At 44.2% G+C, this 26,228-nt stretch overlaps 1 protein-coding gene across 2 annotated transcripts; it reads right to left on the minus strand.

The window, feature by feature from the left end:
* Positions 1-2,520: 2,520 nt before the first annotated feature.
* On the minus strand, positions 2,521-25,591 carry fbxl2 (F-box and leucine-rich repeat protein 2). 2 transcript variants are annotated; one of them, XM_046326545.1, is made up of 14 exons: positions 25,071-25,591; positions 22,194-22,255; positions 21,133-21,187; positions 16,023-16,097; positions 14,182-14,276; positions 13,856-14,020; positions 12,411-12,537; positions 7,414-7,488; positions 5,970-6,097; positions 5,731-5,791; positions 5,588-5,632; positions 5,408-5,464; positions 5,061-5,273; positions 2,521-4,769 (listed from the first exon to the last, which is right to left on the minus strand). In XM_046326545.1, the coding sequence occupies exons 1-14, from the start codon at positions 25,098-25,100 to the stop codon at positions 4,662-4,664; spliced, it is 1,296 nt and encodes a 431-aa protein (XP_046182501.1). In that variant the 5' UTR covers positions 25,101-25,591; the 3' UTR covers positions 2,521-4,661. The 2 variants fall into 2 exon arrangements, with proteins under 2 accessions (XP_046182501.1, XP_046182500.1); XM_046326544.1 differs by having other exon boundaries at positions 5,970-6,100; positions 25,071-25,589.
* Between the last annotated feature and the right edge of the window lie 637 nt (positions 25,592-26,228).

Below are 26,228 nucleotides of genomic sequence, written 5' to 3' on the forward strand. Positions count from 1 at the left end.
GTATTGTGGTGTAGTTGTGTTGTGGTGGGGTTCATGGTGTTGTGGTATCGTTGTGTTGTGGTGGGGTTCAGGGTGTTGTGGTTTAGTTGTGGTGGGGTTCAGGGTGTTGTGGTATAGTTGTGTAGTTGTGTTGTGGTGGGGTTCAGGGTGTTGTGGTGTAGTTGTGTAGTGGTGGGGTTCAGGGTATAGTGGCGTAGTCCTGTTGTGGTGGGGTTCAGGGTGTTGTGGTATAGTTGTGTAGTTGTGTTGTGGTGGGGTTCAGGGTGTTGTGGTGTAGTTGTGTAGTGGTGGGGTTCAGGGTATAGTGGCGTAGTGGTGGGGTTCAAGGTGTTGTGGTGGGGTTCAGGAAGTAGTTGTGTTGTTGTGGGGTTCAGGATGTTGTGGTATAGTTGTGGTGGGGTTCAGGGTATTGTGGTGTAGTCCTGTTGTGGTGGGGTTCAGGGTATTGTGGTGTAGTCCTGTTGTGGTGGGGTTCAGGGTGTTGTGGTGTAGTTGTGGTAGGGTGTTGTGGTGTAGTTGTGGTGGGGTTCAAGGTGTTGTGGTATAGTTGTGGTAGGGTTCGGGATATTGTGGTGTAGTTGTGTAGTGGTGGGGTTCAGGGTGTTGTGGTGTAGTTGTGGTGGGGTTCAGGGTGTTGTGGTGTAGTTGTGGTGGGGTTTAGGGTGTTGTGGTATAGTTGTGTAGTGGTGGGGTTCAGGGTGTTGTGGTGTAGTTGTGGTAGGGTTCAGGGAGTACTTGTGTAGTGGTGGGGTTTAGGGTGTTGTGGTATAGTTGTGTAGTGGTGGGGTTCAGGGTGTTGTGGTGTAGTTGTGGTGGGGTTTAGGGTGTTGTGGTATAGTTGTGTAGTGGTGGGGTTCAGGGTGTTGTAGTGTAGTTGTGGTAGGGTGTTGTGGTATAGTTGTGGTGGGGTTCAAGGTGTTGTGGTATAGTTGTGGTGGGGTTCAGGGTATAGTGGCGTAGTGGTGGGGTTCAAGGTGTTGTGGTGGGGTTCAGGGAGTAGTTGTGTTGTTGTGGGGTTCAGGATGTTGTGGTATAGTTGTGGTGGGGTTCAGGGTATTGTGGTGTAGTCCTGTTGTGGTGGGGTTCAGGGTGTTGTGGTGTAGTTGTGGTAGGGTGTTGTGGTGTAGTTGTGGTGGGGTTCAAGGTGTTGTGGTATAGTTGTGGTAGGGTTCGGGATATTGTGGTGTAGTTGTGTAGTGGTGGGGTTCAGGGTGTTGTGGTGTAGTTGTGGTGGGGTTCAGGGTGTTGTGGTGTAGTTGTGGTGGGGTTTAGGGTGTTGTGGTATAGTTGTGTAGTGGTGGGGTTCAGGGTGTTGTGGTGTAGTTGTGGTAGGGTTCAGGGAGTACTTGTGTTGTGGTGGGGTTCAGGGTGTTGTGGTGGGGTTCAGGGTGTTGTGGTATAGTTGTGGTGGGGTTCAAGGTGTTGTCGTATAGTTGTGGTAGGGTTCGGGATATTGTGGTGTAGTTGTGTAGTGGTGGGGTTCAGGGTGTTGTGGTGTAGTTGTGGTGGGGTTTAGGGTGTTGTGGTATAGTTGTGTAGTGGTGGGGTTCAGGGTGTTGTGGTGTAGTTGTGGTAGGGTTCAGGGAGTACTTGTGTTGTGGTGGGGTTCAGGGTGTTGTGGTATAGTTGTGGTGGGGTTCAAGGTGTTGTCGTATAGTTGTGGTAGGGTTCGGGATATTGTGGTGTAGTTGTGTAGTGGTGGGGTTCAGGGTGTTGTGGTATAGTTGTGGTGGGGTTCAGGGAGTACTTGTGTTGTGGTGGGGTTCAGGGTATTGTGGTGTAGTTGTGGTGGGGTTCAGGGAGTACTTGTGTTGTGGTGGGGTTCAGGGAGTACTTGTGTTGTGGTGGGGTTCAGGGTGTTGTGGTGTAGTTGTGTTGTGGTGGGGTTCAGGGTGTTGTGGTGTAGTTGTGGTGGGGTTCAGGGTGTTTAAGTGCAGTTGTGGTGGGGTTCAGGGTATTTGTGGTGTAGTTGTGGTGGGGTTCAGGGTATTGTGGTGTAGTTGTGTTGTGGTGGGGTTCAGGGTGTTTGTGGTGTAGTTGTGGTGGGGTTCAGGGTATTGTGGTGCAGTTGTGGTGGGGTTCAGGGTATTGTGGTGCAGTTGTGTTGTGGTGGGGTTCAGGGTGTTTTGGTGTAGTTGTGGTGAGGTTCAGGGTGTTGTGGTGGGGTTCAGGGGATTGTGGTGTTGTGGTATAGTGGTGGGGTTCAGGGTATTGTGGTGTAGTTGTGTAGTGGTGGGGTTCAGGGTGTTATGCTGTAGTTGTGGTGGGGTTCAGAGTGTTGTGATGTAGTTGTGGTAGGGTTCAGGGTTTTGTGGTGTAGTGGTGGGGTTCAAGGTGTTGTGGTGTAGTTGTTGTGGTGTAGTTGTGGTGGGGTTCAGGGTGTTGTGGTATAGTTGTTGTGGTGTAGTTGTGGTGGGGTTCAGGGTGTTGTGGTGTAGTTGTGGTGGGGTTCAGGGTGTTGTGGTGTAGTTGTGTTGTGGTGGGGTTCAGGGTGTCGTGGTGTAGTTGTGTTGTGGTGGGGTTCAGGGTGTCGTGGTGTAGTTGTGTAGTGGTCGTGGGGGTCAGGGTGTTTGTGGTGTAGTTGTGGTGGGGTTCAGAGTATTGTGGTGTAGTTGTGTTGTGGTGGGGTTCAGGGTGTTGTGGTGTAGTTGTGGTGGGATTCAGGGAGTAGTTGTGTTGGTGGGGTTCAAGATGTTGTGGTGTAGTTGTGTTGTGGTGGGGTTCAGGGAGCAGTTGTGTTGTGGTGGGGTTCAGGGTATTGTGGTGTAGCTGTGGTGGGGTTCAGGGAGTAGTTGTGGTGGAGTTCAGGGAGTAGTTGTGGTGGGGTTCAGGGTATTGTGGTGTAGTTGTGGTGGGGTTCAGGGAGTAGTTGTGGTGGAGTTCAGGGAGTAGTTGTGGTGGGGTTCATGGTATTGTGGTGTAGTTGTGGTGGGGTTCAGGGAGTAGTTGTGGTGGGGTTCAGGGAGTAGTTGTGGTGGGGTTCAGGGAGTAGTTGTGGTGGGGTTCAGGGTATTGTGGTGTAGTTGTGGTGGGGTTCAGGGAGTAGTTGTGGTGGGGATCAGGGAGTAGTTGTGGTGGAGTTCAGGGAGTAGTTGTGGTGGGGTTCAGGGTATTGTGGTGTAGTTGTGGTGGGGTTCATGGTGTTTGTGGTGCAGTAGTGGTGGGGTTCAGGGTGTTTGTGGTGCAGTTGTGGTGGGGTTCAGGGGATTGTGGTGTTGTGGTATAGTGGTGGGGTTCAGGGTGTTGTGGTATAGTGGTGGGGTCCAGGGTGTTGTGGTATAGTTGTGGTGGGGTTCAGGGAGTAGTTGTGTTGTGGTGGGGTTCAGGGTGTAGTGGTGGGGTTTAGGTTATTGTGGTATAGTTGTGTTGTGGTGGGGTTCAGGGTGTTGTGGTTTAGTTGTGGTGGGGTTCAGGTTGTTGTGGTGTAGTTGTGGTGGGGTTCAGGGTGTTGTGGTGGGGTTCAGGGTGTTGTTGTGTAGTGGTGGGGTTCAGGGTATTGTGGTGTAGTTGTGTTGTGGTGGGGTTCAGGGTGTTGTGGTGTAGTTGTGGTGGGGTTCAGGGAGTAGTTGTGTTGGTGGGGTTCAAGATGTTGTGGTGTAGTTGTGGTGGGGTTCAGGGTATTGTGGTGTAGTTGTGTTGTGGTGGGGTTCATGTTATTGTGGTGTAGTTTTCTAGTGGTGGGGTTCAGGGTGTAGTTGTGTCGTGTTGTGGTGGGGTTCAGGGTGTAGTTGTGTAGTGGCGGGGTTCAGGGTATTGTGGTATAGTTGTGTTGTGGTGCGGTGGGGTTCCAGGTATTGTGGTGTAGTTGTGGTGGGGTTTAGGGTGTAGTTGTCTTGTGGTGGGGTTCAGGGTGTAGTTGTGTAGTGGTGGGGTGGGGTTCAGTGTGTAGTTGTGTAGTGGTGGCGTTCAGGGTGTAGTTGTGTAGTGGCGGGGTTCAGGGTATTGTGGTATAGTTGTGTTGTGGTGGGGTGGGGTTCCAGGTATTGTGGTGTAGTTGTGGTGGGGTTTAGGGTGTAGTTGTGTTGTGGTGTGGTGGGGTTCAGGGTGTAGTTGTGTTGTGGTGGGGTGGGGTTCAGGGTGTAGTTGTGTAGTGGTGGGGTTCAGGGTGTAGTTGTCTTGTGGTGGGGTTCGGGGTGTAGTTGTGTAGTGGTGGGGTTCAGGGTGTAGTTGTGTAGTGGCGGGGTTCAGGGTATTGTGGTATAGTTGTGTTGTGGTGGGGTTCCAGGTATTGTGGTGTAGTTGTGGTGGGGTTTAGGGTGTAGTTGTCTTGTGGTGGGGTTCAGGGTGTAGTTGTGTTGTGGTGGGGTGGGGTTCAGGGTGTAGTGGTGGGGTTCAGGGTGTGGTTGTCTTGTGGTGGGGTTCAGGGTGTAGTTGTGTAGTGGCGGGGTTCAGGGTATTGTGGTATAGTTGTGTTGTGGTGGGGTGGGGTTCCAGGTATTGTGGTGTAGTTGTCTTGTGGTGGGGTTCAGGGTGTAGTTGTGTTGTGGTGGGGTGGGGTTCAGGGTGTAGTTGTCTTGTGGTGGGGTTCAGGGTGTAGTTGTGTAGTGGTGGGGTTCAGGGTCTGTCTCATCATCTTGCAGGGATCAGGTGGGTTATTGTTGGGGGGGGGTTCACAGCAGTAGGACCTGCAGGCAGAGCTGACCCCCCCTGGCCCTCCACTGTCAGAGGATGATGCAGCAGCGACACAGCCTCTGGCCCCCGCCGTGCACCGAAGGAGGGGGTGTCACCGGGGCAAAGTAGGCGTGGACTTTTATCTCTGGGAGATGAGCCTGTATGGAGACGGAGGAGCAACGTCATTCCCAATGTAACATACACATCCAACAATATTTCACACAGTTGTATATTCTCCCATGTATTTCATATGACAGTTGCAACGTTGCAATAAACTATATTGGCGTATATTACAACAGTGTGCAGGTCATTCTATTATTTATACAGGAGCAACATCAGCCTCAGTAAACTGCGACTCCCACCAGGCCATGCAGGAGCTTTGACATTACAGCCACAGTGATGCAGCTTGGGAGATGTAGTGCAGTAAGAGAGTCATGGTGATGACTGACCCGTATGCGTTTGATGCCGGCCCTGGTGACCTGCTGGCAGTCGTAGAGTTCTATCCTTTCCAGACGGTGGCAGTTCTTCAGGTGCTCCAAAGTCCCGTCTGTGATCAGAGGGCAGTTATCCAACTCCACCACTGTGAGGCGCTCCTGTCCACACACACTGCTGCTCAGCGCCCTGATACCATCGTCTGTTATCAACTCACAGTGGGAGAGAGACTGGTGGAGAGGATAGACAGTAGAAACTATATTACATACTGTAATGTACACACACGCACATGCACACAAACACACACAGTTTGATAGGGGGGAGTTATGAATGAAGACACACACACACACACACCAATAAGTACCAGTGCTTGCAGGCGAGGGCAGTGAATAGCGAGCTGGACTAGTGTGTTGTCAGTCACCTGTGAGAGGAGACAGACTCAATCAAACCCAGATACAGGACATATAATCAGACAGGCTCAATCGATCTCTGATTGAATGCAACTGTAGATTGAGTCTGAGAAAAGAACCCCATGAAATCTTACCAAAATACATTCTTCTAAATCCATCTTTTCCATCTCATGACAATTCTGTTGAAACAAAAGATGCATCAGGTCAGCATTTCAGGGATCGAAACACACAGATCAAGACAGAATAAAAGTGAGGAAGGAGACAGAGAAGCACTTACCCTGGCCAGTACAGTAAACCCAGCGTCTGTAACCTGTGAACATCGCGCAGCCTCCAAGATCCTGACACACACACCCAACCATTGGTTATGCATTGGTTATGCATTGGTTATGCATTGGTTATGCATTGGTTATGCATTGGTTATGCATTGGTTATGCATTGGTTTAGTGTATGTATGGGGTGTTTATCAGTAGACCTAATCCACAATTACAAGAAAGGGACACATTTCCCATTTCTTACTTCAGTCGGGGACAGTTGAGACCCAGAGCAGTGAGAGAGGCGTCTGTAATGTTACTGCAGCCAGAGATACACAGGACCTGCAGCTTGTGGCACCCCCGACACAGACTGACCAAGCCATCATCAGTTATCTGCTGTTAACAAACACACATTACGCGTGCATATCTGTCTGTCTCTCGGTCTGTCTGTCTGTGTCTCTGTTTGTTTCTGCAATCACTTACAGTGCCTTCAGAAAGTATTCACACCCCTCGACTTCCACATTTTGTTGTGTTACAAGGTGGGACTAAAATTGATTTAATTGCTAGGCAGCCATTTTCAAGTCTTGCCATAGATTTTCAAGCCGATTTAAGTCAAAACTGTAACTAGGCCAGTCTGGAACATTCAATGTCATCTTGGTAAACAACTCCAGTGTATATTTGGCCTTGTGTTTTAGGTTATTGTCATTTTTATCCAAGTGTCTGCTGGACAGCAGACCGAACCAGGTTTTCCTTTCGCTCTATTCTGTTTATTTCTATTCTAAAAAACTCCCTAGTCCTTGCAGATGACAAGCATACCCATAACACGATGCAGCCACCCCCATGCTTGAAAATATGAAGAGTAGTACTCAGCGATGTGTTGTATTTGCCCCAAGCATAACACTGTATTCAGAATATAAAGTTAATTTCTTTGCAGTTTTTCTTTAGTGCCTTATTACAAACAGGATGCATGTTTTGGAATATTTTTATTCTGTACAGGCTTCCTTCTATCAGTAACTACACTGTTATGGATCCATCCTCCGTTTTCTCCTATCACTGCCATTAAACTCTGTAGCTGTTTAAAAGTCATCATTGTGCTCATGGTGAAATCCCTGAACGGTTTCCTTCCTCTCCGGCAACGGAGTTAGGAAGGAGGTCTGTATCTTGGTAGTGACTGGGTATATTGATACACCATCCAAAGTGTAATTAACTTCATCATGCTCAAAGAGATTTTCAATGTCTGTTTTATTCTACCAATAGGTGCCCTTCTTTGCGAGGCAATGGAAAACCTCCCTGGTCTTTATGGTTGAATCGGTGTTTGAATTTCACTGCTCGCCTGAGGGACCTTACAGATAATTGTATGTGTGGGGTACAGAGATGAGGTAGTCATTAAAAAATGTTAAAACTATTATTGCACACAGAGTCCATGCAACTCATTATGTGACTTGTTAAGCACATTTTTACTCCGGAATTTATTTAGGCTTGCCATAGTAAAGGGGTTGAATGCTTGACTCAAGACATTTCATCTTGTCATTTTTAAAAACATAATTCCACTTTGACATTATAATCTCAATTTAATTCATTTTAAATGAAAAAAGTAAAGGGGGTGTTAATCTCCTGCTTATAAATAACACACGTTACACACATGTTCTGTCTTTCAATCCCTACAAATTAATACACACACTCTCTCCATCTCTTTCTCTCGGTCTTACTGAGCAGGACTGCATGTTGATAGTGGTTAGTTCAGGACAGTGTTTCTGAAGGGGTTTCAGTGCTCCATCCTCCAACTGTAGAGAACACAACACAAAGAAACCAATCACTACTGATAATCAATCAGTGGCGACCCGTCATCCACACCTGTTTTGAGCACCACACTTAAGGAAAACAAATAAAGATTCTATATACAGTTGAAGGCGGAAGTTTACATACACTTAGGTTGGAGTCATTAAAACTCGTTTATCAACCACTCTACAAATTTCATGTTAACAAACTATAGTTTTGGCAAGTCAGTTAGGACATCTACTATATGTGCATGACACAAGTAATTTTTCCAACAATTGTTTACATACAGATTCTTTCACATATAACTCACTGTATCACAATTCCAGTGAGTCAGAAGTTTACATACTCTAAGTTGACTGTGCATTTAAACAGCTTGGAAAATTCCAGAAAATGATGTCATGGCTTTAGAAGCTTCTGATAGGCTAATTGACATCATTTGAGTCAATTGGAGGTTTACATGTGGATGTATATCAGGGCTACCTTCTAACTCAGTGCCTCTTTGCTTGACATCATGGGAACATCAAAAGAAATCAGTCAAGACCTCAGGAAAGAAAATTGTGACCTCCACAAGTCTGGTTCATCCTTGGGAACAATTTCCAAATGCCTGAAGGTGCCACGTTTATCTGTACAAACAATAGTACGCAAGTATAAACACCATGGGACCACGCAACCGTCATACCGCTCAGGAAGGAGACACGTTCCGTCTCCTAGAGATTAACGTACTTTGGTGGGAAAAGTGCAAATCAATCCCAGAACAACAGCAAAGAACCTTGTGAAGATGCTGGAGGAAACAGGTACAAAAGTATCTATATCCACAGTGAAACGAGTCCTATGTCAACATAACCTGAAAGGCCGCTCAACAAGAAAGAAGCCACTGCTCCAAAACCGCCATAAAAAAGCCAGACTACGGTTTGCCACTGTACATGGGGACAAAGATCATACTTTTTGGAGAAATGTCCTATGGTCTGATGAAACACAAATAGCACTGTTTGGCCACAATGACCATCGTTATGTTTGGAGGAAAAAGAGGGAGGATTGCAAGCCGAAGAACACCATCCCAACCTTGAAGCACGGGGGTGGCAGCATCATGTTGTGGGGTGCTTTGCTGCAGGAGGGACTGGTGCACAAAATAGATGGCATCATGAGGTAGAAAAATGATGTGGATATATTAAAGCAACATCTCAAGACATTAGTCAGGAAGTTAAAGCTTGGTTGCAAATGGGTCTTCCAAATGGACAGTAATCCCAAGCATTCTTACAAAGTTGTGATGAAATGGCTTAAGGACAACAAAGTCAAGGTATTGGAGTGGCCATCACAAAGCCCTGACCTCAATCCTATAGAAAATTTGTGGGCAGAACTGAAAAAGTGTATGGGAGCAAGGAGGCCTACAAACCTGACTCAGTTACACCAGCTCTGTCAGGAGGAATGGACCAAAACTCACCCAACTTATTGTGGGAAGCTTGTGGACGGCTACCCGAAATGTTTGACCCAAGTTAAACAATTGAAAGGCAATGCTACCAAATACTAATTGAGTGTATGTAAACTTCTAACCCACTGGGAATGTGATGAAAGAAATAAAAGCTGAAATAAATCATTCTTTCTACTATTATTCTGACACTTCACATTCTTAAAATAAAGTGGTGATCCTAAGACAGGGAATTTTTACTTGGAATAAATGTCAGGAATTGTGAAAAACTGAGTTTAAATGTATTTGGCTAAGGTGTAAGTAAACTTCCGATTTTAACGGTGTGTGTATATATACACTGCTCAAAAAAATAAAGGGAACACTAAAATAACACATCGTAGAACTGAATGAATGAAATATTCTTATTAAATACTTTTTTCTTTACATAGTTGAATGTGCTGACAACAAAATCACACAAAAATGATCAATGGAAATCAAATTTATCAACCCATGGTCTGGATTTGGAGTCACACTCAAAATGAAAGTGGAAAACCACACTACAGGCTGATCCAACTTTGATGTAATGTCCTTAAAACAAGTCAAAATTAGGCTCAGTAGTGTGTGTAGCCTCCACGTGCCTGTATGACCTCCCTACAACGCCTGGGCATGCTCCTGATGAGGTGGCGGATGGTCTCCTGAGGGATCTCCTCCCAGACCTGGACTAAAGCATCCGCCAACTCCTGGACAGTCTGTGGTGCAACGTGGCGTTGGTGGATGGAGCGAGACATGATGTCCCAGATGTGCTCAATTGGATTCAGGTCTGGGGAACGGGCGGGCCAGTCCATAGCATCAATGCCTTCCTCTTGCAGGAACTGCTGACACACTCCAGCCATATGAGGTCTAGCATTGTCTTGCATTAGGAGGAACCCAGGGCCAACCGCACCAGCATATGGTCTCACAAGGGGTCTGAGGATCAGTCAGGCTACCTCTGGCGAGCACATGGAGGGCTGTGCGGCCCCCCAAAGAAATGCCACCCCACATCATGACTGACCCACCGCCAAACCGGTCATGCTGGAGGATGTTGCAGGCAGCAGAACGTTCTCCACGGCGTCTTCAGACACTGTCACGTCTGTCACGTGTGCTCAGTGTGAACCTGCTTTCATCTGTGAAGAGAACAGGACGCCAGTGGCGAATTTGCCAATCTTGGTTCTCTGGCAAATGCCAAACATCCTGCACGGTGTTGGACTGTAAGCACAACCCCCACCTGTGGACGTCGGGCCCTCATACCACCCTCATGGAGTCTGTTTCTGACCGTTTGAGCAGACACATGCACATTTGTGGCCTGCTGGAGGTGATTTTGCAGAGCTCTGGCAGTGCTCCTCCTGCTCCTCCTTGCACAAAGGCGGAGGTAGCGGTCCTGCTGCTGGGTTGTTGCCCTCCTACGGCCTCCTCCACGTCTCCTGATGTACTGGCCTGTCTCCTGGTAGCGCCTCCATGCTCTGGACACTACGCTGACAGACACAGCAAACCTTCTTGCCACAGCTTGCATTGATGTGCCATCCTGGATGAGCTGCACTACCTGAGCCACTTGTGTGGGTTGTAGACTCCGTCTCATGCTACAACTAGAGTGAAAGTACTGCCAGCATTCAAAAGTGACCAAAACATCAGCCAGGAAGCATAGGAACTGAGAAGTGGTCTGTGGTCACCACCTGCAGAACCACACCTTTATTGGGGGTGTCTTGCTAATTTCCTATCATTTCCACCTGTTGTCTATTCCATTTGCACAACAGCATGTGAAATGTATTGTCAATCAGTGTTGCTTCCTAAGTGGACAGTTTGATTTCACAGAAGTGTGATTGACTTGGAGTTACATTGTGTTGTTGAAGAGTCCCCTTTAGTTTTTTGAGCAGTGTATATATTTTTTTCGTGGGGCCTTGCCTGATTTGCTTGCATTAATACGTGTTACATATCAGTTTGCAAACAAAATGCAGGTGTCTCAGCCTAGCTCAGTGCTTTCTGTGGTGGTGGGGCTAGCCAGCAGAAAATACAGAGCGTTGCGCCTGATTGGCTCAGTTTTCTGTCACTCATGGGACAGTATGTCATCCCCAATTCTAAGGTTAGAGCTCGAAAATTGTAGCCCCTTGGGTTCTGCTATAGAGTTATATTAGAAGTGCCCATCCAAGAAGGCTCAAGATCATTGGCCACAGATAGAATGACATCAAATCACGCTATATTTACAGTAGCTTTGATTGGACATGTCAACATCTTACTTTCAAAGTCTTAGCTTGCAGTCATCATTAGTTGTCATCAAGTTGACAATCTACTGGTAAATCCTTTTTAATCCTTGTCATATGAAGAGAAATAACGAAGAGAAATTCTAGATAAAACGTATCGGTGCTCATAGGCCATTGTACATAAAGATTACACAACAAGTTGGAAATCGCAAATTTAACAATGAGTCGTTTGGAAGGAATCAGTGGCTAACTGCAAGCGTTGCAAGGAAAGCACTAACGTAAGCCTGCTATTCAATGGAGTGGCTGTTTTTTTTCCTGAGTTCCCACCATAAATCCAGAGAATGACAGACTTTGATACCAAATTTTATCAACAAAGGACCACTGCGCCAACTTCACAAGATGAGTCCACGAGACTATTGTATGCTGCTGCATAAATGATGTAATATGCAAGGGAGAAATGTATACTATAGTGGAGAAAGTAATACTAAGTGTATGTTGTGTAGTAAGCTGTTAGTAGCCCATGTGCCTCACTAATAATGTGGTGTATTTTCACCAACGTGGTATTGTAAACACATCGTCCGTGGCCAGTGTGTGTTCTTGTTTGGCTAATTATTTTGTACAGCTTTGACAATGCTACTGATAGTAGTGGTGGCGCTTGGCTTGCACGTGCAAATTCAGCACACACAACATTCTATAATATAATTGTGTTATTTGACGTGACAAATTAAAAGCTTATTTAAGGCATCAAATAGTGTTACATGACGTGTATCTTTTTTGACACGCAAAGACCCAAATGGTGTTCAATGTACCTCACCCTAATCATTTGGTCTATTTTCACCTCTTCATTTCACCTACTGTTCTAACTTGGTGGTGCACAAATAGCCTATAACCTGTTTTAGAGAAACGCAATCATTGAATACTGCCTGTTTATATGGCTCTGACTGTAAGAACGGCCCATGTTCTGAATTCTGTCGCTGTACATTTCAAAAGTGCTGAACACATAGTTATACTGGCTATGTCCGTCCTAGCTCTCTCATTAATGTCTTAATCTAAATTACGGATCGTCTCTTATCCGCTTGTCCTCCACTTATGCCATAGTTTGTACATCTCAATTGTCAGTAGAAACCACATTACTTTAAGCAAGTCTGCCATATCAGCTATGTTTTTATATGTAGTGGCTTTGCTGGCATGCATCCCACTTCTTATTTGCTTTTTGCCCCAACCAGATTTACATGCTAAAATCGCCGCTGTACTCAATACAAAGCGTGTGTACAGTATGTGTGTGTACCTGTGTGCAGCCGCGTAGGAACAGGACTCGTAGGTTGTTACAGCCCCTGGTCAGAGCCTCGATGCCATCTCTGGTGATCTGGTCACACCACGACAGGTTCAACATCTCCAACATACGACAGCCATCACTAAAGGGAGACGCACATATTCACCAGTGGAGGCTGCTGATGGGAGGACGGCTCATTATAAATGGCTGCAATGGAGTCAATGGAATGGGTAGCAAACGTGGTTTCCATGTGGTTGATACCATTCCATTGACTCCATTCCAGCCAATACTATGAGCAGGCCTCCCCTCAGCAACCTTCACTGATTCACACCCTGTTTTCTATCTACACTGAACAAAAATATAAACGCAACATGTAAAGTGTTGGTCCATGTTTCATGAGCTGAAACAAAAAATCCCAGACATTTTCCATATGCACAAAATGCTTATTTCTCTCCAATTTTGTGCACAAATTAGTTTACATCCCTGATAGTGAGCGTTTCTCCTTTCCAAAGATAATCCATCCACCTGACAAGTGTGGCATATGAAGAAGTTGACCATAACATGATCGTTACACAGGTGCACCTTGTGCTGGGGACAATAAAATGCCACTCTTAAATGTGCAGTTTTGTCACACAACACAATGCCACAGATGTCTCAAGTTTTGAGGGAGAGTGCAATTGGCATGCTGACTGCAGGAATGTCCACCAGAGCTGTTGCAAGAGAATTTAATGTTAATTTCTCTACCATAACCTGCCAATGTAATTTTAGAGAACTTGACAATACGTCCAATCGGCCTCACAACCTCAGACCACTTGTAACCACACCAGCCCAGGACCTCCACATCCGGCTTCTTCACCTGCGGGGATCGTCTGAGACCAGCCACCCGGACAGCTGATGAAACTAAGGAGAATTTCTGTCTGTAATAAAGCCCTTTTGTGGGGAAAAACTCATTCTTATTGGCTCTGCCTGGCTGTCCATTAGGTGGGCCTGGCTCCCAAGTGGGTGGGTCAATGCCTCCCCAGGCCCACCCATGGCTGCGCCCCTGCCCAGTCATGTGAAATCCATAGATTAGGGCCTAATGAATTTATTTCAATTGACTGATTTCCTTATATGAACTGTAATTGAGTAAAATTGTTAATTGTTGGATGTTGCTTTATACTTTTGTTCAGTATAGGATGTATTAAACTGCACGTTACTGTTTCAATTGGGATTTATTTATCTGGGACTTACTAGAAAATGATATGGTGACAATGGGTAATTTGTGTTACCTGGTACTAAATGATGCTTGTAGTGATGAATTCCAAAGAAACAAACATGTAAAGGTATTGGTGATTATTATGCAATTACCATTTTACCCTTACATTAAATACTTTGTCATTTCTGTATCGTAAAATAAACGGCAACACTTGGCCAGAAGTAGCACAGTATATGGGGAATAGGGAGTCATTTCAGACACTTACCTGAGAGCTTTGAGGGAGTGGTTGGTAACAGACACACAGGAGGTGAGGTCCAGCTGTTTGAGTTTGCAGCAGAACTTGGAGAGGCTGAGACAGGTGCTGTCTGTGATCTTAGTGCAGCCGTTCAGGTTCAACACCTCAATGCTACGGCAGTTCTGGGAAAACGTCCTGACAGGTGACAAATACCACAGTCATCATAGGTAATCAAATCATAGTCACGGAGAAGTAACTGAATCAGGGAGCTAAATAACATTCCAAGTTGAAAATGTGAATGGAAAGCAACATTGGTTGTCCTAAGAGTGTAAGAGGTCCTATGGAGAAGGACTCACTTCATGGATGCGTCCCCCACACTGAGACAACCCCTCAAGCTCAGCTGCCTCAGGAAGCCTCCACATCGCTTGGAGATGTTCTCCACCACTCTACCCTGGAGAGAGAGAGAGGAGGAGGAGTCAGTGGCGTGTACTCATGGGTGCCAAGGGAACGGACCATTAAATGAAATGTATATATGTACCAGTCAAAAGTTATGACATACCTACTCATTCAAGGGTTTTTCTTTATTTTTTACTATTTTATACATTGTAGAATAATAGTGAAGACATCAAAACTATGAAATAACACACATGGAATCATGTAGTAACCAAAAAAGTGTGTTTTGTCCTATAATGAATGTATTTGTATTTTTAAACAGCGCCCCTCTTTCTCAGTGTGTGTAGCCATCTATCTGATGCTGTCAGGTCAAATAGAGTATGACATTGTTGCCACCTGTAGCATTGCGAAGTCAGTGAGCATTTGGCCTCCCTTGATAATTCTTTTAAATTATAATAATAGTCAATCGGTGTTGAGCTAAACTGAGTGATCTCAACTGTGAATGGTCCTGGTGCACCAAAACAAAGTGTCAAGGGAAGCCAGTTTGGATTTGGCTTCACACCAATCACATCAAAAGCAGAACGTCACTCAGAGAAAAAAAATGATTTTCCTCTGGTGGCTAGCTAGCTAAAATCGTACCTTTCCTAAACTAGCCATGGAAGGAGATAGGGATTTAGATTTGTGGTTTTACTTAATTATGATCTAATCAAAAATGCATAAATTGCTCCCCTGGCCTGAGAGGATAGAAGTTCAATATGTAGCTATATGTAGAAGGCTAATGTTAACTAGCTAGCCTGGCGCATCGTTGCCCATGAAAGGAAGTTACGCTAGCGAACAAGCATTGTTAGTCAGGTAGCCTAGGATAACAAAAGCTAAAAGAGTTTACTGTATGACAATCATAGACCATTTCCGCAACATGAAAGAGAGGAGGATGTCATTGGTGTTTCTCTACCAGTCAGGTGAGTCAACATGTTTTTCCACACACACACACCCCAGTAACATGGACAGCCACATAATATTTAGCTTACATTGATGTGACTAAATAGTTTATGGGATATTTTAGTTGTCACTGTATTAGACTAAGCAGAGGTGATTTGATGAAGTTGAAATGGTGCTGGAATAGTGGAGGCAGCTCCTGTTTTCTTTACGACTTGCAGTAACTCTCCATGGTTCTAAATCAATAGTTGTTTAGAAGTTTGAAAATGTCGGAAGCATTCACTTGCTTGACCTGCTGTATGTAGGTCATGTAACTGTTTGCGACAGACAAAATGACATACGAATCAATAGGTTATATTAAAGAGCAAACAATGCAATTATTACAACACATAGGATGTAATATGGCTTTTTTTCCCTGGCTTAGCTTCCCCTGTGATTCACCCATGCACCGCTACTGGGAAGAGTGGGGAGATTTTTTTACCATTCTTTATTGGTACAATACAGCTTACACATACACACATTACAAGAGAGACAGAGACAGAGTGAAAGGGAGATGGATAGAGTGGGAAAAAGAGAGAGAGAGAGAGATGGAGAAAGAAAGAGATCGAGAGAGACTGGTGTGACCTACGTGACTCAGAGAGAGGATCAGTGACGTCACCAGACATTCAACAAAGCCTACTGACACAGTACTAAGCCCTGGGCGAGCAGCCCCATAATACTGCTCACACACACACAATGCTAAATATAATAATATATGCCACTTAGCTGGCACTTTTATCCAAAGTGACTTACAGTGCAGTGAGTGCATACACTTTCCGAATGTGTATATGTAGGATCACCTCCCTCACCCTTCACCCTGACCTCTCACCTCTATGTCTGTCTGGAAGTTGAAGAGGTCAATCTTCTGCCAGTTACTACCATCCAAGGCCAGGACATTCCACGCCTGAGATGGGGGAGACAGGAAATAAGAGAGAGTGGGAAAGAGAGACAGAAGAGAGTGATGGTGTTATCAGTCCTATAACACACACCAGGGCTGTGTTCAGTAGGACAGGTTGGGCCAGATGGGGTGTGCTATATAACCAATAAGACACGGCTAAGGGCTGTTCTTATTCACAACGCAACATGCTATATTGGCCCTATATCACAAACCCCTGAGGTGCCTTACTGCTATTATAAACTGGTTACCAACGTAATTAGAACAGTAAAAATAAATGTTTCGTCATATCCGTGGTATACGGTCTGATATACCACGTCTGTCAGTCAATCAGCATCCAGGGCTCGAACCACCCAGTTTATAACTGAAGAGCAACGAAGTTAGACAGACAACATCATGATGTGACAGACAATAGTTTGGATATTCGTTATTTTTATTTTTTTACATGACTGGCACCGCCGGAGTTGGGCAGCACACAGCAGGGCGACATGCCAAATTACCTACATATTCCTATTTATTATAGCCAAATTACCTACATATTCCCATTTATTATAGCCAAATGACCTACATATTCCCATTTATTATAGCCAAATGACCTACATATTCCCATTTATTATAGCCAAATGACCTACATATTCCCATTTATTATAGCCAAATGACCTACATATTCCCATTTATTATAGCCAAATGACCTACATATTCCCATTTATTATAGCCAAATGACCTACATATTCCCATTTATTATAGCCAAATTACCTACATATTCCCATTTATTATAGCCAAATGACCTACATATTCCCATTTATTATAGCCAAATGACCTACATATTCCCATTTATTATAACCAAATGACCTACATATTCCCATTTATTATAGCCAAATGACCTACATATTCTCATTTATTATAGCCAAATTACCTACATATTCCCATTTATTATAGCCAAATTACCTACATATTCCTATTTATTATAGCCAAATGACCTACATATTCCCATTTATTATAGCCAAATGACCTACATATTCCCATTTATTATAGCCAAATTACCTACATATTCCTATTTATTATAGCCAAATGACCTACATATTCCCATTTATTATAGCCAAATGACCTACATATTCCCATTTATTATAGCCAAATGACCTACATATTCCCATTTATTATAGCCAAATGACCTACATATTCCCATTTATTATAGCCAAATGACCTACATATTCCCATTTATTATAGCCAAATGACCTACATATTCCCATTTATTATAGCCAAATGACCTACATATTCCCATTTATTATAGCCAAATGACCTACATATTCCCATTTATTATAGCCAAATGACCTACATATTCCCATTTATTATAGCCAAATGACCTACATATTCCCATTTATTATAGCCAAATGACCTACATATTCCCATTTATTATAGCCAAATGACCTACATATTCCCATTTATTATAGCCAAATGACCTACATATTCCCATTTATTATAGCCAAATGACCTACATATTCCCATTTATTATAGCCAAATGACCTACATATTCCCATTTATTATAGCCAAATGACCTACATATTCCCATTTATTATAGCCAAATGACCTACATATTCCCATTTATTATAGCCAAATGACCTACATATTCCCATTTATTATAGCCAAATGACCTACATATTCCCATTTATTATAGCCAAATTACCTACATATTCCCATTTATTATAGCCAAATGACCTACATATTCCCATTTATTATAGCCAAATGACCTACATATTCCCATTTATTATAGCCAAATGACCTACATATTCCCATTTATTATAGCCAAATGACCTACATATTCCCATTTATTATAGCCAAATGACCTACATATTCCCATTTATTATAGCCAAATGACCTACATATTCCCATTTATTATAGCCAAATGACCTACATATTCCCATTTATTATAGCCAAATGACCTACATATTCCCATTTATTATAGCCAAATGACCTACATATTCCCATTTATTATAGCCAAATGACCTACATATTCCCATTTATTATAGCCAAATGACCTACATATTCCCATTTATTATAGCCAAATTACCTACATATTTCCATTTATTATAGCCTATTTCAATAAATATGTGGTAAGTAGGAAGATAGACAGCCTACTATAAACATAATGCAAGAACAGATTGTAGACAGGGTGGGGAGCGCCAAAAGCTGCACAAAATGTCAGGTAACACTGCTCTCTCACACGTCTCCAATGTCGAATGATCGTGGGCCTTTTGCAGTGGACACTGTGTGTCCGGCTTGTTGTGTTAAAAGCTTCATTTCCCTTTTTCCTCTCTATCCCCATTAGATTTGAATGGGACTTGTTGGCCTAAGCTTATCGCCTACTCTTTCATGATTAACCATTGAATGAATTTAGGAGATCAGTAACAGCATTCACAGAAAGTGTTATGTTATTTCAAATGGCCTAAATAAAAACATGTTAAGGTCATAATAAGAGAGAGAGAAACAATAAGAGAATAATCGAATAGGAAGTTTAAACAAACCATACGTTTCTGGCCTCCACCTGACCAAAGCTTTAGTTTTTCCCCCTATTGGGTGCTCCTGGAAAATCCATCCTTGCAAACCAAACAGCCCAAAATATAGGCTTATACTAGACTACTACGGGCAATCAAAGTTGCAGTAAACGTTAATTGTATCAGTTAAACTTAGAAACTAACCAGTGCTTAACTTAGACTGAAATTGGTGCTGGTACTGTTTATATTTAGGAGTAGGAGCTCCACAATACTTTTGATCCAATATTCTAGAAGCAGTAGAACATTTGAGGTGCCGGTACTCAGCTCTGGTGAGCTCCTGCCCAAGTCAAGCACTGAAACTAACATTTCTATTATTGTCTAAGTGTTTATTCATATCCTTGAATTGCGCAACGGGCATTAGCCTACATAAAGCTCCCACAGCGGCGCTTTAAAAAGCCGGAACAACAAAATAAATGCATGAAGTGTCAGGGTAGTCTCACAATCAACTTTATTTTGAATATCTATTACGAATAGTGCATTTATTTCACAGCCAACAACAATCACATAAAACATTTGTTTATAACACCTGAATAACGAATGAACCTTATATAAAAATGAACACATATTGAACTTATGCATTTGTTCCTATCGAATAAGCATGCAAAAAAAAATACACCTATAAAAAGAATGGGACAGGGTACAAATGACAAAATAAATCAAGTAAACAAAATGGACGAAATTAACCAAATAAATAACAGTGTAAAAAAGTAGTATTCAAAGACACACTGGCACAATTAACATAATATTTTTACTAGGCCCAGGATACAGTTCTAGGCCCAGGATACAGTTCTAGGCCCAGGATACAGTTCTAGGCCCAGGATACAGTTCTTTCTTATAAGATGCATCTGTGAATTGGCTTTTGAAAAGTTAAAAAAATACTAAATTTAATGAAGAACCATTCAGGCTTTTTTTCTTTTCATCACACCTTACATAAACGTTTCTGAACACAAGCATGTTCACCTTTTCTGGCTTTAATAGACTGTGGAGTTGGGTAACAATAGCCTACTGCCCGCTTCACTGAAAACACGCTCAGACGGAACTCTTGTTGCAGAGGTATTTTCGGGCATCGTTGGCCAAGAGCGCTCCTTACACCCTCTTCACCATGCCAGTGGTTCATCATCTCCTCTGAAGAGAAGACATCTTCAAGTAAGTAGGATGTGAGCTCTGCGCTGGGCGGCTGCTGCACGCTGAGTGTGACTGTTTGCTACGCACTCCCAAGAAAACTGCCCAGTGATGTTTTCTATGGTGAACAGGTGCACTCGGTCTCTGTTGAAATTGTCCAAAATCACCATTGAAGTGTCTAGTATCCGCCATTGTAAATATGAATTTGTTCTTACCTGACTTGCCTAGTTAAATAAAGGTTTAAAAAAAAAAATTGAAATTAAACAGACCTACGACGTGGGGTTCCAAATCACCATTCAAAAGGTATCGGGTACCACATTTGACCATACGATTGGTTTATATGTATTTAATTGCACACAAGAAAAGACAATATTGGTAAGATGATTTTCACTTTGTAATCTAATGATTAGACTCTAATCGGGTGGTTTGTGCATAACACAGATTGTTTACGGCCGTTCTAGGCAACGCCACAACGCGCTCCTCCCCAGCCCCGGGGATGATCAAATATATATCAACCATGTTTGGACCTGCCGACGGAGCGATGTGCCATTCCAGACATGGCCAGTGCTTGACTTGGGATAAGTCGGTCCTGTTTAATAGAGTGAAATCCCTGCTTCACAACGGTGCAGTGCCTGTGGAAAGGCAGCAAAGACATTAATGCTTAGCTGTAGTTAATTAGAGATAGCCAATTCACAACAACTTGTAGCAGGTATCTAGTTAGTCTGTTGTCTGTCATTATTTTATACCTGCTGAAATGTTGTGTTCTCTCTCTCTCTCCTCTCACAACCGCCACTTGCATTGGCACACACACACACACACACACACACACACACACACACACACACACACACACACACACACACACACACACACACACACACACACACACACACACACACACCCATAATGGCTGATATGTAGATTTAAGTGATTGATCATATTTAAAAAAGTGTGCCTTCATGAATTACATTAACAAAAATGATAAAACTAATTTCCATGACCTTACAAACCCTCATTTGACAATATGGAACAGCGCATCATGCGCATTCAGGCTGACTGATTTTCAACCTCAAACAGCCTACTGTCACGCACAGCTTCACAGACTAGCGACAAATAAAGGTGAACAAAGCGGAATCAGGAAATGCATGCCCTCTCTCCATTGCAGATTCTGACTTCATTCCGCTATAATCAACCGTAGTTTGCCTCTGTGTGTGAATCTGGGCAGGCGATAGGCTACAGTACGCAATAGCCCCAAAATTAGAAGTGCCGGTATGGCGCTCTGGATAGGTCCGGGCCAAATGACATTAGGTAGTCATGATACCAGTCACTCTAAAACCACCAACTGCAATGTCTGTAGGGGTGGGCCTTACCTTGGATACCTGGGCACACCTGCACAATGTGATCACATCAAGATAGGAGAAGATTCTACAGAGAGAGAGAGGGAGAGCATTTTTTTTAGTTGTACTTAGGGACAGGACAGTGAGGTTAGCATGTAGCCTGGCAGAGGGACTGGTTGTGAATTTAGCAATAGCATGTAGCCTTCCAGAGAGATTGGCCAGTGAATTTAGCAATAGCATGTAGCCTTACAGAGGAATAGGCCAATTGAATTAGCTTGAAGCTATTAGCCAACAGGGGTAAGCCAGTGGGCCAGGTCAAACACACAGACAGAGCTCCTCCTATTCATATCAGTAGTTTCCCCTTAACCCCACATACTCCCACCCTCAGGAAACTAGCACTGTCCATTGTTCCCTCTCATGGACAGAGACAAAGGCGGTGTGTGTGTTTGTGTGGTCAGCGAGGGCATGTTGGGGCATGTATGTCTGACATGTATGTGTCAGGAGTCCAGAAAAGAACTGATGCAAGCTCATGTACACACACTCCCACTCAGTGGCTAATGAAGCACCTGACCAATCAGACAAGCGCAGATCGATGGTCTCTCTGATGACTGGCTAATGAACGTGGCAGAGGCCATTGATTGGCTGTCTACTTTAATCACACACACACTCTAGGTTCCATTACACACACACACACACTGGTATAATGGTGTATGTAGGTGGGTTCTGTCTGTCTGAAGTTCACACAGCTGGAGCTGAGCACTGCAGAATTCCCCACCAACACAGAGGCTATTTATAGCACATACTGTACATACACAAGTTATATTAGCAGGATATGTTAAATGTGTATGTTAGACATTGATCTCAGTTAGATTAGTAGGATTACACACAGCCGCTGTAGGACGTTATGATGCTCTGTAGGTCGCATAACTAGCAGACAATCTTTTCCAAGGCAACACACACACACACACACACACACTTAACCACTCAAGGTTAACCATCTGCTAAGGGACTCCAGACAATGTCCTTGTTTAATAAATTAGCCTCACCTTAAGCCCTGGGGCGAGCACTCAGGTGTGTGGGTGTGTGTGTCTCACCTGAGCAGAAGCTCCTTGGGAAGCTTCTTGTTAATGGGAGCTTCATCACTGTTGGAGAACACCTGGAGAGAGAGAGAGATATCCACATCAGAACCACTGTCTCCATGGTAACAAGCACCCGATAGAACACACACACACAACACTAGTGATGAGCGACTAAAAGGAAATGTAGGTTATTTTACCTTTTTTAAATAAATTGACCGACAGCAGTTCAATTATTTGAATTCCATTTTGTTCATTTTTTTTATGTGCGCTCAATGCTCAGTTTCTGTAGAGAAAAATCAGATCAAGCCCGTACCGTGTAATGGAGTAGGGAGTTGTAGTTTCCAACAGGCCAATATTCTACATAGTTTAGCTCTGAAAATGTGGTAATGAACTACAATGACCATAATTGCCCGCTTACTTGTCCGGTCTATGTAGAGCAGATGCAGAGCCCTCGAAAGAGAGAATGCGCAAGAGGGATAGAAAGCCGTTGCTTCACGAGGTATCTCTACCTGAACATATGATCTAAGTGATTGATAGTTGGTATTCAGCAGTCATAAAAGTATTCCTTATGTACTTTGAAGAATTACTAAAATTGTGATTTTGTCAGACAGCAATGGCAGCAGCTCTATAGAGATGATGACTTGGAATTAAATAATAAAGTCAACAAAACAAATGTTATTTAAGTGAATAAATGATGGTTAATAAGTGATAAGCAGTAATGGGCAGTCACTACCACCATGGGACTTTATTCATTATTTTATTCTGTGCTGTTACAGCATTCAACCAACAATGCACAGTGCATTTAATGTCAATTTTATTTAGCGAAAAGCCGAAATCCGTGATTATTTAAAAAATAATCAAACCAAAACCAACCTCAAAAAGAACTAATCGCTCAGCCCTACAAAACACACACACAAAAAAACATTTTAGCTATGAAGAGGGAGTAACCTAGACTCAGAGGAACCCTGAGCCTAATGCTTATTTGTACTTGTTGGGCCCCTTTAGAATCCACAGCTCTTGTTTCCTTTCATGACATTTTTTGAATGTGAATGTTCCAGTGTTCCCCAGCTCTATGCTTCCTACAGCCGGCAGAGCAGCATTCCAACCTGGGGAGTTCCTCTCCCAGACCAGTCTGCAGGCGCTCCCAGACCTCTGGCTACATACCGGTCGGGAATGTCCAGCAAGAACTGGGAATGCTGCTGGGTCTGTGGGTAATATTTTCCCCAAACTGCAGCTCCTCACACTCAACCATGTAGGCATGGTTTCCAGCCTGGTTCTAAGATGGTTAGGGTTAGTGTGCAGCACAATTGAGAAATCCACTGATGGAAACACACACCGCCACCCTCTCTGCACACACACTCTCTCACTAACCTCACTAACCTCACTAACCTCACTAACCTCACTAACCTCCCTATATGAGAAGGTCAAGTGCTGTCACATCAACCCCAGATGTTTAACGAGGAATCTGTGTTATTTATACACAGTGACACACACATACAGGCCTGGGGAAGCTAAGCCATCAGACAGGAGCTGGTTCATGACATACTGAGGAAATGTCAACACAGCAAGATAACCATCACAGACCACATGCTACCCTACCTACTGTGTTCAGTAAGGCACAATCCCTTCACATAGAAATATATTATGTACAACAGATATAGCCTACCTTTGTTAAGTGGGGAATTATGTTAGCTTTAATCATGACATTTCTGTCTGCAAAATGTTCTGCTCCCTCCTGTCTAAACTCAACTAGGCTGGTTGGTTGGTTCCCAGTGGGAGGAAATTGGAGCCTGGTGCCACTGCCTACATAACATGTATGTTGTCGTGACCGTTGTATAGCCTGACCAACCCAATGATTCTGTTACCGACAGAGGGGTGGGAGACCCTCGGCGCTTCTCTACCTGGCTAAATCATCTCAGCCACAGCCCTATAGCCCAAACCAATCCCCAGCCCTATAGCCCAAACCAATCCCCAGCCAAATTACCCCAAACCAATCCCCAGACCTATGGCCCAAACCAATCCCCAGACCTATGGCCCAAACCAATCCCCAGCCCCATACCCCAAACCAATCCTCAGCCCTATAGCCCAAACCAATCCCCAGACCTATGGCCCAAACCAATCCCCAGCCCTCTGTCAAGGCCCAGTCCTGGTCCCAGTTCCTGCCCTATACCTCGGCACCAGTCCAATCTAGTCCCAATCTCTCTCCAGCCCACCACCTATACACCATATTGTTTGCTTACACATACATTGTAGTTCTGACTCAAATCAAATTTTATTTTTCACAAACAAATGGTTAGCAGATGTTAATGCGAGTGTAGCGAAATGCTTGTCACTCCCAGAGAACTATAATGACTGTAGCTGAGTAAACAATGATTGGGTTGTGATAACAGTTACCCCAGTCCTGTCCTTAGAAAAGCCCCAGCAAGCCCAGGGCCATGTCAGCCCCAACTAGTCTTCTAATACCCAATCCCAGCCCTATCCATCAGCCCAGCCCCAACCCTGCCTTTCACCCCAGCCTGTCCCGCAGACTGAGCTCGGTGTTGCCGCTGTCAGCTGAGGCGTATGTCTGGACAATAACAGGATTTCGGATTACCCTTGACCAACAAAGCCCCAGCTCCCTCCAGCATATAAAATTAGAACAGTGCACGGTCCGAAACACACACACACACACACACACACACACACACACACACACACACACACACACACACACACACACACACACACACACACACACACACACACACACACACACACACACACACACACACACACACACACACACACACACACACACACACACACACACACACGGTGTCACCCTACGGAAAACCTACTACCGTTCATATCGGTTTACATACACACTCTCCGGCCCGTTTCCGTAGCTCTTACCTCGAACCTGCCCTTGGTGATGCCGTTCATATCTGCGGAGGCACGTCGCGGTGTGTTACCGCACACATACAAGTCTGGGGCTAGCGTTAGGTTTGCCGAATACCGTATTGTTTTTGTCGCCTGTGACGGTCGAAGAGGCTGGGCGCTCCCCCCTGTTTGCGACTGTGCTCCTTTTTCGGTGGTGGCTGTGAAGTTTAGTCTGGGGCGGCCTGGAAGAGCAGTAGCCTAGTCTTGGAGCCCGACGGCTCTCCAGTCCGTCTCATCACACTGCCAGCGACCAAAATAACAATAATAACATGGACGAGCTCCTGGTGACCTCACTTCCGCCTCTCAGACGGCTCCCAGACCAAATCAGCTGGCCTCAGTATACATCCCTCTTGCTCGAGCGGTTTGAAACGTCAAAAATGTGCAAGAAATTATCAAATATATTTGATCAGTTTACAGATGGAAGAACAACCCGTAATTTAACTGTGTATTCTGTTATTCTAGGAGCTGTTGCCGATCGTGGACATGGGAAGGGACCGTGGTGGTGACGTCATTTCTGCGGGAAAAGCACGCGTGGCCGACTTGTTTTGATTGCGAGTTCTCTTCGCATCAGAGATGTTCAGCCACGTAACATCAAAATATCCGCTGGTCCGTTAACGGTGAGGTATGTCGCTGAACATGTCAAACGTGCGCGGTCCGATTTTGGACCTGAAAACATTGGTATACAGGGACCCCAGAATCTGTTACCAGCGTTGATCACTGATATACTACTCCTTCATCCCTTCCGTCTAGTCTCGTTTACACAAAAACACACATTCGAGGGAATTCCATATCATTTAATACCTGATTGCATCCCATCATATGTACATGCATAGTATGTCTAATGTATTTAATCGAATGAGACGTGGTGACTTTGGATGAGGAGGGTACAGCGACGGTTATTATAATTGCTATGTCAAACGGTTGAAGGTGGATGTAAGAGGGAGTTGAATATTTCATACAAAAGCATTAAACTGGGTTCTCGGCACTTGTTCCCAAAGCTTCACTAGAGGGAGCACTTACACTGCGACAAACTATTACTTTACTGTGGTCTACTTTCTAAGCACTGTGACATCTTGGGCGGCCTAATAGGCAGCAGTAATTGCATTGTGTGTACACCAGTCCTTCTGCCTC

Source organism: Oncorhynchus gorbuscha, linkage group LG24, assembly GCF_021184085.1.
Source record: "Oncorhynchus gorbuscha isolate QuinsamMale2020 ecotype Even-year linkage group LG24, OgorEven_v1.0, whole genome shotgun sequence".
NCBI lineage: Eukaryota > Metazoa > Chordata > Actinopteri > Salmoniformes > Salmonidae > Oncorhynchus > Oncorhynchus gorbuscha.